This window comes from Drosophila innubila (assembly GCF_004354385.1).
Source record: "Drosophila innubila isolate TH190305 chromosome 2R unlocalized genomic scaffold, UK_Dinn_1.0 1_C_2R, whole genome shotgun sequence".
Classification (NCBI taxonomy): domain Eukaryota; kingdom Metazoa; phylum Arthropoda; class Insecta; order Diptera; family Drosophilidae; genus Drosophila; species Drosophila innubila.
Genome location: NW_022995374.1, coordinates 12,233,342 through 12,246,303, shown reverse-complemented (window position 1 = coordinate 12,246,303; position 12,962 = coordinate 12,233,342). Strand labels below are relative to the sequence as shown.

Here is a 12,962-nt window from a genome sequence, read left to right as displayed (position 1 = left end):
AAAGTGCTATCAACTGGAATCATGCCTTTAATATTTAAAATAATAATTATCAAATAAACATTTTCTTTAAAAGTTTGTCAAATATATTATTATATTGGTATATTTAAATAAAAAAAATTAAATTTATATTTAAAAATCATAGAACTCTTAACTTTTGTGATACAAATTTAAAAATCATTGGCTGTTAATACGCCAGCAACGGCTTGTCGATATCACAATACTTAACTGATAATGGTATTGAGCAATACTATAAAACCCAACAGGGTTGTTGGCGATTTTATATTGTATGAATACATTTAAATGTGATCTCTTCTTCTTCTTCGATCTCTACCAAGTGGCGAATATATTGTAAACAGTGTCGCTTCACTGTCAAAAAGTGATCGAGACAATCAGCGAAGTATTTTAAACTATAGTTGATACCAATAATTTTTTGACTCAATGTAAATATTACTGAATACACATGTGAGCTTACATTGTGAAAATGCACGATACCTTGACTCTCCTGTAGATGCATAAAACAATTTTATTTACATTTTCAGCCACCCTACAAGTTCACTAAGAAATGGCGCCAAATATTGATTGTCCAAAATTATCTACAAATATCTAAAAAAGAAACAGCAATGTGATTCGGTAGAAAATTAATCACCAGCACTACAGGTTTAAATAAACAAACATCTTTTGACTGTATTTCAATAAAGAACTTTATTTGATACTCTCAGTTATATTTGCAAATCAAAATAACTGCAAGGGGACATTCCAGGAGCTTACAGCTTCAACTTGGTACGCCTCCAGTGACGGCGCTTGGCGTTGTACCTGAAAATAAAACGTTTGAATATTAGTATCTGTAAATTAAATAAATAGTAGTTTTTGTAATTGTTTCAGCAGTTGGTATTATTATAGTTGTTCTGTGCAGTTAGATCGAAAACTAAGAGGCAGTTCGTTTGCATGGAAGCATGGCTTTAACAAATAGGTTTGACTGTTGGATTTGTGTGCAATTAATGAATACCAAGATGGAAAAGCATGTTGCAGCTCACTAAAATACAATTCAAAACATACAAACACATCGCACACTAAAACTTAATTACTGTGCGAGACTATGGGCGACCGGAACTTTCAACTCCCAGCCATTAGATATATTACTAAATTGTTTTTGTTCCCAGTTGTCCCGAACTTTAAAAACATTTGCTGTTTTAATTTGCACACTGCTCATTTGCACAGCCTGTACTCTGAGTTTTCCGATTTTTTTTTTAGGGTTTGTTCAAACGTTCAACAATTGCGACACAGAGAAAACATTATTATTTTCGTACACTAAACTTACCTAATGGTATTTCCAGTGCGCAAGCGAACCCATTGTGGAACAGATCTGTTTTGCTTTAGCTTTTTAGCTAATTTCTGCTTAATACGGAACGATTTGTGTGCCGCCTAATAATTAGAAATATTCAAAACATTAATACAGGTTACATTTTAAATAATAATAAATGATTGGTTAAAAAATTAACGATTTGCTTTACCATTTCGTCTGCCTTTGTCAAGTATCAGACCGGAAAGAAAGCTTCGTCAGTGACTACAGCTAGAGATGAGCGATGTTTGCATTCGTGGTACATGGTACGATTATTTTAAAGTTCTTCGTTACAAAATACCGAACAGTGAAAAAATATGTTCTACAACTAAAAGTGTTAAAATTTTGAAAATATTGTAATAGTTCTGTTTATTAGTTGATAATTGTAAACTAATTAAAACTACTCATTAAACATTTACTGTCAACTCATTTTTTTAAATAAAAATATTACTAACTCCACGTATTTAACGGCGCAGCGAATAATAAAATACTTTTCATATTAAATAATTATTTATGTTGTGTATATTTTGATGTATTTAATAAGCAAAGTCATAATGTATAATGTACTTAGATTTCTACATATTATATGTTTACGTTAGTGTTTCCCCTTGGGTTACACAGGCTTCCAAGTAGTCTATACGTCGTTCCAAAGTTGTAAGTTTTTCATTAAGTACCGCTAAGCGTGATCGACAGGACATATCTAAAAAAGAAATATAAATATTTTTATTTCAATAAGTAAAATATTCAAATGTTTGTATTTATTAAAAAGATTAACAAGGCTTGATTTTTAGACCCGTCCGTTAAATAATGAACCAAACCAATTAGTTAACATTTTAAATATGAACTTAGTTATTTTTAGGATATAATTCATTCCGTGAGATAGTAATTTGCTTCTTTTGCAGATTAACTTAGAACTGCGCTTAAACGAAAAAAAAAGGTTAAAGAAGCCACTCCCCAAGAGCGCGTCATATTCCCCTATCTCTGAATAGGGAACTGGTGCTTCCTCGGTGGAAAGTGGTGTTACTTTTTTTGCACTCCTGTTTTGGAGCAGTACCTAATACTTGCTAATGAAGTGAAGTGTCACTATATTACCACTAAGACGCCGGATATAGTCATACATAAACATTTATATGTGTGTATGTATGTACATAAATATGTAGAGGCAAAGGCGTAGACTTACCAAATGAATTTAGAAAATCTGTAATTCGTTTTATGCTGGCTGTGATGACTTCAATATATTCTCTGTTTGCCCAATCTTGATGAATTTGCTTCTGAACAGCTTCCCGATGAGCTCCGCTCATTTTTAATAATATTTAATTTATGTTTATTGTGACAAAAAATTTATGTTTACAGAAAGTATGCAAGTGTGACCGTTTTAGTATTGGCTAAAAATACCAAATATTTCGTTACAAAATTAAGATATCGTCGATAATCAGAATAAATAAAATAAATAACATGAGCACCGAAATAATAATATTATAAGTAAATAATTTTGCAGAATACGTTTAAGTATTCATAAAACGTGCGCTACAGTGAATTATATTATTGAATATTTTATTTAGCAAGCGTTCTCTTATTGGTACAACTTGTACTGGCGAGCGATATCGATAGAATTATACTTATTAATAATATCATGCAGCTCCACTTGCTGAGCATTAAGTCCTATGTTAATCGACTCATTTATTTATATTTTCTTTTTTAAACCCTAACATCTTATCTTGGAATTGTGAAGTTTAGCTTGGCAACCCTATTTTGTAATGTGTTGCTCCTTTTTTCGTACATGTAGTTCTCATCCAGTGCGAGAAAGAGAGAGAACGTAATAACAATAGCCGTTCAGCAGGACAAGCTAAATGTTAAATTTATTTCCAATCAGAAAGTTTATCAGCTTCAAGTGAACTCTGTAAATAATCCAGAACATATCCACAAATCACAATAAAACAAAATTTAGTAGCCAAATCGCACATATGTATATAATTTCATATTATAGTTTTAACATTAATTTTAAGAACAATCATTTAGTATGACTTTCTACATAGACGGTTGTATTATCTACGCTTAAGAACTGAGTTATACTTAATGTAGATAGCATTTTCATCTGGCCCTGATAGAGAACATCGGCTATGATTTTCTCCGCATATATTGCTTGTGCATTGTCCATTGATCTCAATTTGTGAGCAATTATTTTCCCGAAATTTGTAAAATGATCATCCAACTGATTGTCTGCATTTTTGAACGCCAATTGAAAAAGTCGCTCGAAATCAATGTTTGAAATGCCGGCCCTGCATTTTCCTGTGGGAGGAGCTTCTGTGTCTGACAGTTGCGATGATCCCGATAATGATCTTTTTCTATTGCTCTTGATGTATTTATGACGGGTGGTAATCTGTTTGTCTCGATTTAACTCAGATATATGATCAGCTGTTGAGTTGCTCACTTTGTCGTTCAAAGTGCTTGTAATTGAGGTATTTACTGATTTTCTTCTGTCAGATATAGTGCTGTTATCGGATGTCGGCAATATACCGTCAGTGTCCTTTATTGTGGTACTGCCGCTCGATGTCTGGTTCTGGTTGTTGTTGTTGCTGCTGCTGTTTACTGATTGAATACTGATAATTGGATCAACCTCAACTTCTTCAAATAAATTGGCACAGAATTCGTTAGCGCTTGTGCTAGGAGATAATTTGTTATTATCATTATTTTTCATTTGCTTCGGCAAGCTTTCGGCATCTGAAAATTCCTCATATGCTTCTTGCTGCACTACAGTGTTATCTGTATTTTGTTGTAAAGGTAGATTATCAGTCTGCTTTGATTTCTTTTCAGGAATTTCTTCGTCCTTTAAAAACATGAGAGATTCGAAATATCTTCGCTTTGGACAGTACGGCTCATACTTCTCTCCCTTTTTCTTAACTTCGTTATATTTTCGCAGTTGATGACGAAATGCACACCTCAGATTGTTAATCTTTTGCTTAGTTCTTTCAACATTGTACAGTTCTCCATGTCGAGTCGCCACAGCAATAAGCCTCATATACGCTTCTTGTCGTCTGGTCCGATTCCTAAAATCAACTGAATCGGCTTTCCACAAGCAGGGATTGCTCTTGTATTCTTCAATGAAGTCGTCAATGAAATCCATATTTGTTTACCAATCGAACGCGACGATTAATAATTGCCAGAAAACCGTAAGTATGGCATAAATATAGAACTCTATGTTACTAAATGTATAAACGACAAAATACTATTTTTCACTTGAAATTACTAAAAAAAAACCCTGTGTTGAAATACAGAATCATCGCAATGTCTATTGATATTTCGATAAATGAGCGTCGGCTTTGAAACGATGATAATGGAACAATTTTAGTAAATGTTCACAAGAAATTATGATTTAAGCAACAACAATATTATTTAAATCGAATGAGCATGAGACAAGTTATTAATTTTTCCATAAATTATAAATTAACTAATGTTTAAATACACAATAACAGTGTAATATATAGAAATAAATAAGAATAATTAAATAAAATTAAATATATTTAACTACGACTTTCAACTTTTGAAATAAACATCTTAAAAGTTCTCACTTAATTTAATCTCACTTAATTTAATTTGAGAAGAAAAATGGCTTATTTATCATTTATCACAACACGGAGCCCGACATTTTTGCTTAGCCCAATTTTTATTATCGTGTAAGATCAACGCATATTGCTGACAGGCTGCCGTAAATTTAAAAAGGTAATATAACAGAGTTCTGATGGACACCAAGGGCATAGCTTAGTCCATATTTTTAATTAAATTATCATTACATTATTAAAATTTTAAAAATAATGAATAGCAAGAAATATATATATTTTAAATATCCAATTCACAAATATGTATAGCAATCGAAAGTTGATTATAGCCAAAACTAGCTTTAAAATAGTTAAATTGGCAACAGCGCTTTGTGAAAAAGTTTGATAGACTATAGACTCAATGTCGCCCATCTCTAGGTAATATAAACATTGCCATTTAATGTAAATAACATCCCTATTTGTGGGCTGAACTTACAAAAGCAAATTGTTATAATTCTATTACACTGAAATATCGTAAACTCGAGAGTGTAAGCCATGGCTGAGACGCAAGATTCAATCAACAGATCACAGAGCTCTGCTTCCTTTTGTGAACAAATGCAAAACGATCAAATATTTGGTGTTTTACAAAAATTTTCGGCTAATCTAGATAATTTGGAAAAAGACTTGGATTGTGCAGTATTAGCACACGGTGACCCAACATTAAGCACTGATGAGCAGATTAAACTAGATACTTATTTGGCTTATGCAAATAGCACGCTGTTTTGGATGTATTTGAGACTGAATGGATCCGATTTGTCTAAGGTAACAAATACATATAGACATGTGCATTTCTATGTCAACTATAATTATTTTTGTACATGTACTGTATTGTAGCACTACATTTTACACGATTTACGTCGAGCCAAGGAGATGCTAGCTCGCGAAAAGGAAATAAATGATTCATTAGCGGCACCACGTTTGGATATCGCTGCTAGTAAGCGCTTTATTGCTGCAGGAATGCATACACGCTTCATAGATGCGGATGAAGAGAAACGTCCGGGCAGTACAAAGTAATACATATGTTTGCATACATATATCGTAAGCATGCATACATATATAAATTTGTACGTATATATGTTTTTATATACATAGATTTGTAAGCTAATGTGGTTTGATATGTTATAAAATGTTTTTTAAATAAATATAAAAATATATAAAGAGAAGTTTATTAAAAGATTTTAAATTTTCAATTATCAAAATAATTTTTGGATTTCGGTTTTCAGTTCTTGATAAAGAACTTGTTTAGGTTCGGGTTCCCGAACCGGTATTAAAAATGAAACGGTTAGTTCGTGTTATCGATAAAGTTCATGAGCGACTGAATAAGTTCATTCGTTCATATTAATGATATGTTCATTTGAACTTTTGCAGAACGAAACGACACAATTTTAACAATAAGTAAATATAGAAAAAATGGATCGTAATAAAATGAGTGTCTCTAATAGGGGACAAAAGAAGGTGTTACTAGGTGGAGAACTGTTTGCTCTCGGTACCAAAGGTGGTCGCGATGACTCCAAGTCAAAGATAATACCAATTAAAGGCATCGGTGCTGGATCTTCAGATAGAAAACGAGAAGCATCCACGTCCATTGCGAGTCATTCGAGCAAAAGATTTCGAGGCAGCCTTAAAGATGGAGGTCCTGATATGGCCACATCCACCGGAATCGCACAATACGAGATATGGGAACAACTGGCCGTCGAGTGTGATTTATCAAATGTTCTGGAGAGCATATATACAGCCATTGAGCAGAATGATAATGAAGCGGTTGTGCGATATATTTGTGGAATCATTCGACATGCGACGTCGGCATCTCTTGCATCCAGACCAAAGTCGGATAACATTGCATATTTAACATTGTTGTATCTGTCTAAGGTGCATCCGAACTTCTTCAATAATGATGTCGTTGTATATGCGCTTTTGTCCTTTTTGCGACGGGAGACAAACGTTAAAATGCGATATAATACAAATCTTCATATTGTGTTTACAAATCTTATCACCCGAGGATTCTCCGATGTATCGCAATGGCCAGAGATTCTACTGCGCACATACATTGACGATGCCGTCAATGAGCGATTTTGGGCCGACAATGATTATTGCGCTCCATTTGTTAAAAATGTTTGCGCTGCCTTTGGGACGCGAACGCCACATTTGAGTCTTCTCCGTTGGGATGCAAACACAACAGTTGCTTCTGGCCAAGCCCACAGAGACAATGTGACGATCGACGATGATTCTGGAGATAATTCGACACCAAGTCTGGATGCCAGTCCATATTTGCATGGGGAATTGGATCAGACCACAGATGCCATCTGTGCAATTAAGCGCAGATTCTCAGATAGTACGGTTCAAAAGCTCGTCAGCGATGCCATACGGGATCAGCTTAATAAGCGCCAGCAACAGGATAATTACACCAGGAATTTTCTCAAATTTCTATGCAGCACCTCGGGAATCGGAGAAGTCCGCTGTCTCAGCATCTCTCGACTGGAGTTGTGGATTCACAATGGAAAGCTTGTTAAATTTGCCCAGCAATTGTTATCATATATATGCTTTAATATCAAAGGGAAGAGCACTCAGGATAATGAAGTTCTCTTGGTTCTGATTAAGATGCGTTTGAAAACCAAACCACTCATTAATCATTATATGTCATGTCTGAAGGAAATGATACACTTGCAGCCAGATATATTGAGTACCATCATGAAGTTGGTTGTGCAGAACGAACTGTCCAATACAAGGAATCCCAATAATATGGGTATGCTTGGTAAGCAATCTATTATTATTACCATACATCTTGTTCTTAGATAAGTTCATCAACTTGTGTGCCTTTTTCATAGCAACGATGTTTCAAACATCTCCGGATCAGTCTGCAGTTAACTTGGCCGAAATCTACCAGGAGTTTGTACTTCAACGGGATGATTGCTTGCGCACATTACGAGTGTTTTTAAGGGAACTTGTGCGGATGCTGCGATTCGATGTAAACCTAGTGAAGTTTTGCAAAACATTTCTACGAGAACGCGACGAACTGAATCAACAAATTGAGCACTTTGAGTTCAAGGAGCGAATCTTTCACTCGATGGTTGATCTCGTCTGTCTTTGCATGTTCCTTTCGGCAACGCCGCAGGCACGCGAAGGGAGTTTATCTCTTAAAACGAATCGGGATGTGAAGAACAATCAGGCGCTTATTAAACTGTACAAGCAAATGTCACAAATCCAGCTGGATGCAGTTTCGTGGATGTACGAAACGGTTCCAAACATATTCAAAATTCAAGCTGCTGAATACCATCAAGCGCTGCACAAGCTGCTCCTGCTCGAGAATCCAGAACAATATTCACGTTGTGATCAGTGGCCATCGGAGCCAGAAAGGGGAGCTATCTTGAGAATCATATCGGAGACTCCAATTCACGAGGAGACATTGTTGCGCATCATTTTAATTGGCATTACAAAGGATATTCCATTCTCAATAGCAAATACATTCGACATATTGCTGCTGGTCATTAAACGCGTATCCGGCATGAAAGCAACCGATTTTCCAGCCGTACAGGCAAACAAATTTGACATTATTGACTTTTTGTTCAGCATGTCTGAATATCATCATCCGGAAAACATTCTATTGCCATCGGACTACGATCCACCAAAGCTGGCAATTATTGCATTCTACTGGAAAGCTTGGCTAATTCTTCTTATGATATCTGCCCACAATCCATCGACCTTTGGCGCTTTTTGCTGGGATCATTATCCCACAATGAAGATGTTAATGGAAACCTGTATTACGAGCCAATTTAACAGTTTCATCTCTCACAAGGATGAGTTACAAGTGAGTTGCAATGAAATTAATGTTACTTTTTTGAGATATCTCAAGAAATCTCCCTAATTGTGTATGAACTATTGCCTACACAAGTCTGCAAGCATACCAAATCTTTTCTTTTCTTTTAACTAATCATATACTTCATGTTTTTTAGATAATTAGTGTGGAACGAGATCATATTCTGCAATTTGAAACCTATTTGGCGGCCCAAACATCTCCGCATGCAGTCATCACAGAGGAAAATGCCATTTTGATAACGCAGCTTATGCTGATGGATCCAATGGGAACACCCAGAAAAGTTCCCAGCTTAGTTTTGGAGCAGCTCAAGTTTCTCAATCAAACGTACAAGCTGGGACATTTGTTTTGCCGTTGCCGAAAGCCAGATCTGCTTTTGGACATAATTCAAAGACAGGGGACAACACAATCGATGCCTTGGTTGTCCGACTTGGTGCAAAATAGCGAAGGTGACTTTAGCCATCTGCCAGTGCAATGTTTGTGTGAATTTTTGCTATTTAATGCGCATAATATTAACGAAGAGAATAGCCGAGATGCAGAACTCGTTAGTTTCATCAGAAATTTAATCATGGACTCTACCTATAATAATCATGTCGTTTGCGAGGTACTTGACTATATATTCCGACGATTGTCGTCGACGGTGAAACAGTCTCGAGTCGCAGCTTTGGCTGGCCTGAAAATCATCTTCAAAAACTCGGGTAAATATGAGAATGAATGGCTTTTGAAATCGATTCAACAGATTCCACATTTTATCGAGGCCAAGGCATTTATAATTCCCCAGCTGCGAGCTGCTTGTCAGGTTGAAAATTGTCCAGAGCTTATCATGGCCTATATCCAATTCATTACGGCACACACTCTGAACGATCCAGTTAATGAAATGCTGGATCATGTCATCGATATGGCGCAGTTAATTGTTGAGCGCAGCACCATGTTCCAACATATTATAATATCTCAGGAAGATTACGATCTGCATCCAGATGAGAATCGCATTCAAACGCTTAAATGTTTATTCGTCATGTTTAACAATTACATCATCAAATTGCGGGAATTTCACGAACCCTATGAATGGACAGAGTATCCAGATTTGTTAATGGTACAATTCGACGATGGAGTCCAGCTGCCATTGCATATAAATATAATTCACGCTTTCATTATACTACTCACGTATTCGAACAGCAACATGTCCGAGTCCATACCGATCCTGGACTATTGGTTCCCTGCTGGCAGACCTGCTCCCGTCGCATTTCTACCAAATATGCCCCAAGAACAGATTCAGCTCTTACCCGATTGGCTAAAACTCAAGATGATTCGTTCATCAGTGGATCGTCTTATAGAAGCGGCTCTAAATGATCTTACCCCGGATCAGATTGTGCTATTTGTGCAGAATTTTGGAACACCGGTCAACTCAATGTCCAAGCTATTGGCAATGCTCGATACGGCGGTGTTGGAGCAATTTGACCTGGTCAAAAATGCGATACTTAACAAGGCCTATTTGGCACAATTAATTGAGATACAACAAGCTCGAGGAGCTAAGAATGGTCATTACACAGTCCAAGCACTTGACCTGCATTCACATTCCCAAACAGTTCCCGATCTCCCAAAACTCAATTCGCAAATTCTCGAGAATCTGCAAATAAGTAATTATGTGCCAAATACTGTGAAAATCACAAATAATGCCTCTACAACCAGCGAGGTTGTCTCCATTCTTCTCGAGAAACCAGATCAGCGTTCGATTGCCAACAAAGATTCCCGGAAATTAGTTCACAATCTATTGGATCTTTCGATCAGTCCGGCAAATAAGAAAACTGATGTCCTCAACACAATAGGCGATGTTTTAGATCAGTCCACATGGGATCATGGAAAGAATGAGAAGCGCAAATATTCGATAAATGCTACACGGGATGCTTGCACTTTGCTTCGAACATATTTTAGCTGTAAACTCCCTCCAGATTCCTATCATAGCATCAAAGGAACTTTAAATACAAATGTTCGTTGCTCGAATCAATTCGGTTCGGATTTAAAGAAACTTTTTAAGACCGAACTATTCCTTGAAAGTTTATCCTTCATGCTGAAAAGCTCTTATCAGTTCTACTTCATAAAGCTTAAACCTCAAAATGCACAAATGCTTGAAACAAAGAAGATAGTCCGAGAAATGATTCGAGGATTCGAGTATCAGAGTGAGGAGAAACCCAATATGGAGAATAGCAAATATTATAAAATATTCCAAAATGGTCTGTTTATAGACTGGTTAGCCGAAGCAGATCCTGAGATTGTATCTACAAAACTTCTAAAGGAAAAATTCTTGTTTTCAAAGTCGTGTAGCGAATTTAGATTTTATCTCCTGTCACTTATTAATCATCAAACAAATTGGGACACTATCGAGGGAATAGCAGAATGTTTATTCAGAGAATACAAACTTGATAACGATTTCAGCACAGTCCTCAACTATTTTGAAGCTTTGACCACAAATCCCAAGCTCTGGAAAGGTAGAGACAAATACATGTCTAAGAATATACAACCAAATTCCTTTTTCAAGTTGGATTCGTGGGAACTCGAGCCGTTTGTGCATTTCATACTGTACGAGGGAATTGCCGAGTTATCCGCGGATAATAATAGCAACTATGATTTCAAATTGTGCTCCCGCATGAATCTGCTATTTAAACTCACCGAAAAACGCAAAGGCTCAATGGTGAAAGTTGTAGAGTATGTTGAAAAGAGTTCAGTTTCCGAGGCATTGAAGAATCAAATCCTGCAACAACTTTACATTATGTATCCGCGTATAAAGTTTTTGAAAACTTGCAATGCAGCCGGACAAACGCACAAATTGCAGAGTCTAAAGGGATGCCAGTTTGATAAGATATCGAATAATTTAATCACCTGTTTGGGAAGTCTTGTGGCTAAGAAAGATTTTGAAACGTTGTCAACCGATACAGAACTTTTATTGCGAAAGCTGGCTGCATCGCATCCTTTACTTTTCCTTCGACATTTGGGCGTATTATCATCAATAATGCAGGGGCGGGCACAGAATAGCATGAAAGCCTTGCGGGAAGAGCATCATTTCCATCGATTTGTACAGATTCTGAGAGCCTTGGAACTATTACAGCCAACTATTTTCGAAGATACATATAAAAATGAAATTCAGACCACACTCACCTGTTACTTCACCTTCTTCAAGCACCACAGTTCGGTAAAGGAAGCCTGCCAGATGTTAGTCAAGTTTGTGCAGGTCTTGCAGGCATATATCAATTGTAATCCCTCAAGTGCTCTGTTGTTCATCGAACAATATGTCGGCATTCTGACGGAACTCTCGGTCAAGTATACCTCAATGGTAAAGCTTCAAACTCTTGTGCAGGCTGTGGCTTTGCTTCAGCATAAGTCGAACACATCTTCAGAACTCGATGACGAGGATGTCAAATTCGAATATGAACTGGATGGACATTCCGATGTAAAGCCCGCCAACAAAATTGTTGTAAGCGATATTGACTCCATGGAGGGAAATGTAAATGTCCAGGATGTCGTAGGCAGGGGATCCTTTTCAGTTCTCACTTTGGGTTCATATAACAAAGCCAATTTCACCGATGTATCTCCCCACTTTCTCGATTTAATTAAAGTCATTAAGCAGTCGCATATTGAGGATGTGATCTTGGGACCATTGCAGGAAATGGAATGCCTGACATCGAAGCGATTTGTTTTCATAAATGAGCTATTTGAGCGTCTATTGGATTTAATATTCTCACCAAGTGCACAAATACGATCCATTGCTTTCATTATCTTAATTAGACACTTGAAACACAATCCGGGAAATTCAGATATCAATCAATGCACTTTGAATGCGTACATTCAATGTCTGCGAGACGAGAATTCTTCTGTGGCAGCGACTGCCATTGATAACTTGCTGGAGATTTGTATTCTGTTGCAGGAACACGCAATTGAGATTCTATCCATTGCCTTTTCACTCGGCATCAAATCTTGCCTTAATACAAGCAATCAAATTCGAAAAGTCATGCAAACATTGGTAGTACAGCATGGATACTAAGCTGTTTATTATTATTATTACTATATGTAAAACAAATGAATATAAAGATATATATAAATATGTATTTTGCTTTTGTGTATTATTAAATATTTTATTGTTAGCATAAATATAAATATTAACTAGAGATCCTAGTTATCGTTTATCTCCTTTGCAGATATTCGAATTAAGTACGAAATTTAA

The 12,962-nt window shown here is 36.3% G+C and overlaps 5 protein-coding genes and 1 long non-coding RNA gene across 6 annotated transcripts; 3 read left to right on the top strand and 3 right to left on the bottom strand.

Moving 5' to 3' along the window:
* The first annotated feature begins 336 nt into the window (after nt 1-336).
* On the top strand, nt 337-708 carry LOC117785907. The gene is made up of 2 exons (XR_004617530.1): nt 337-440; nt 540-708. It is a non-coding gene; the product is annotated as an uncharacterized LOC117785907 (long non-coding RNA).
* Nucleotides 680-1,589, bottom strand: LOC117785906 (60S ribosomal protein L39). The gene is made up of 3 exons (XM_034624172.1): nt 1,512-1,589; nt 1,319-1,422; nt 680-813 (listed from the first exon to the last, which is right to left on the bottom strand). The coding sequence occupies exons 1-3, from the start codon at nt 1,512-1,514 to the stop codon at nt 765-767; spliced, it is 156 nt and encodes a 51-aa protein (XP_034480063.1). The 5' UTR covers nt 1,515-1,589; the 3' UTR covers nt 680-764.
* A 249-nt stretch (nt 1,590-1,838) lies between these two features.
* On the bottom strand, nt 1,839-2,728 carry LOC117785905 (probable protein BRICK1-B). Its single transcript, XM_034624171.1, has 2 exons — nt 2,520-2,728; nt 1,839-2,039 (listed from the first exon to the last, which is right to left on the bottom strand). Exons 1-2 carry the CDS (start codon nt 2,638-2,640, stop codon nt 1,930-1,932), a joined length of 231 nt encoding a protein of 76 aa, XP_034480062.1. The 5' UTR covers nt 2,641-2,728; the 3' UTR covers nt 1,839-1,929.
* Nucleotides 2,729-3,282: 554 nt separating this feature from the next.
* Nucleotides 3,283-4,546, bottom strand: LOC117785899 (striatin homolog). Its single transcript, XM_034624165.1, has one exon. The coding sequence runs from the start codon at nt 4,461-4,463 to the stop codon at nt 3,351-3,353; it is 1,113 nt and encodes a 370-aa protein (XP_034480056.1). The 5' UTR covers nt 4,464-4,546; the 3' UTR covers nt 3,283-3,350.
* A 780-nt stretch (nt 4,547-5,326) lies between these two features.
* Nucleotides 5,327-6,098, top strand: LOC117785903 (nuclear nucleic acid-binding protein C1D). The gene is made up of 2 exons (XM_034624168.1): nt 5,327-5,697; nt 5,770-6,098. Exons 1-2 carry the CDS (start codon nt 5,431-5,433, stop codon nt 5,947-5,949), a joined length of 447 nt encoding a protein of 148 aa, XP_034480059.1. The 5' UTR covers nt 5,327-5,430; the 3' UTR covers nt 5,950-6,098.
* Nucleotides 6,099-6,345: 247 nt separating this feature from the next.
* Nucleotides 6,346-12,922, top strand: LOC117785895 (integrator complex subunit 1). Its single transcript, XM_034624160.1, has 3 exons — nt 6,346-7,687; nt 7,761-8,740; nt 8,886-12,922. The coding sequence occupies exons 1-3, from the start codon at nt 6,346-6,348 to the stop codon at nt 12,780-12,782; spliced, it is 6,219 nt and encodes a 2,072-aa protein (XP_034480051.1). The 3' UTR covers nt 12,783-12,922.
* Nucleotides 12,923-12,962: the final 40 nt, after the last annotated feature.

What these genes read in the sequence shown, in the direction of transcription:
- LOC117785906 (XM_034624172.1), bottom strand. An exon ending in CGCACTGGAAATACCATTAG is followed by an intron (nt 814 to 1,318) that starts GTAAGTTTAGTG and finishes TTTTATTTTCAG; the next exon opens with GTACAACGCCAAGCGCCGTC.
- LOC117785905 (XM_034624171.1), bottom strand. Translation starts at nt 2,640, where the DNA reads ATGAGCGGAGCTCATCGGGAAGCTGTTCAGAAGCAAATTCATCAAGAT. An exon ending in AGATTTTCTAAATTCATTTG is followed by an intron (nt 2,040 to 2,519) that starts GTAAGTCTACGC and finishes TTTCTTTTTTAG; the next exon opens with ATATGTCCTGTCGATCACGC.
- LOC117785899 (XM_034624165.1), bottom strand. Translation starts at nt 4,463, where the DNA reads ATGGATTTCATTGACGACTTCATTGAAGAATACAAGAGCAATCCCTGC.
- LOC117785903 (XM_034624168.1), top strand. Translation starts at nt 5,431, where the DNA reads ATGGCTGAGACGCAAGATTCAATCAACAGATCACAGAGCTCTGCTTCC. An exon ending in ATGGATCCGATTTGTCTAAG is followed by an intron (nt 5,698 to 5,769) that starts GTAACAAATACA and finishes ACTGTATTGTAG; the next exon opens with CACTACATTTTACACGATTT.
- LOC117785895 (XM_034624160.1), top strand. Translation starts at nt 6,346, where the DNA reads ATGGATCGTAATAAAATGAGTGTCTCTAATAGGGGACAAAAGAAGGTG. An exon ending in CAATAATATGGGTATGCTTG is followed by an intron (nt 7,688 to 7,760) that starts GTAAGCAATCTA and finishes CCTTTTTCATAG; the next exon opens with CAACGATGTTTCAAACATCT. An exon ending in CTCACAAGGATGAGTTACAA is followed by an intron (nt 8,741 to 8,885) that starts GTGAGTTGCAAT and finishes CATGTTTTTTAG; the next exon opens with ATAATTAGTGTGGAACGAGA.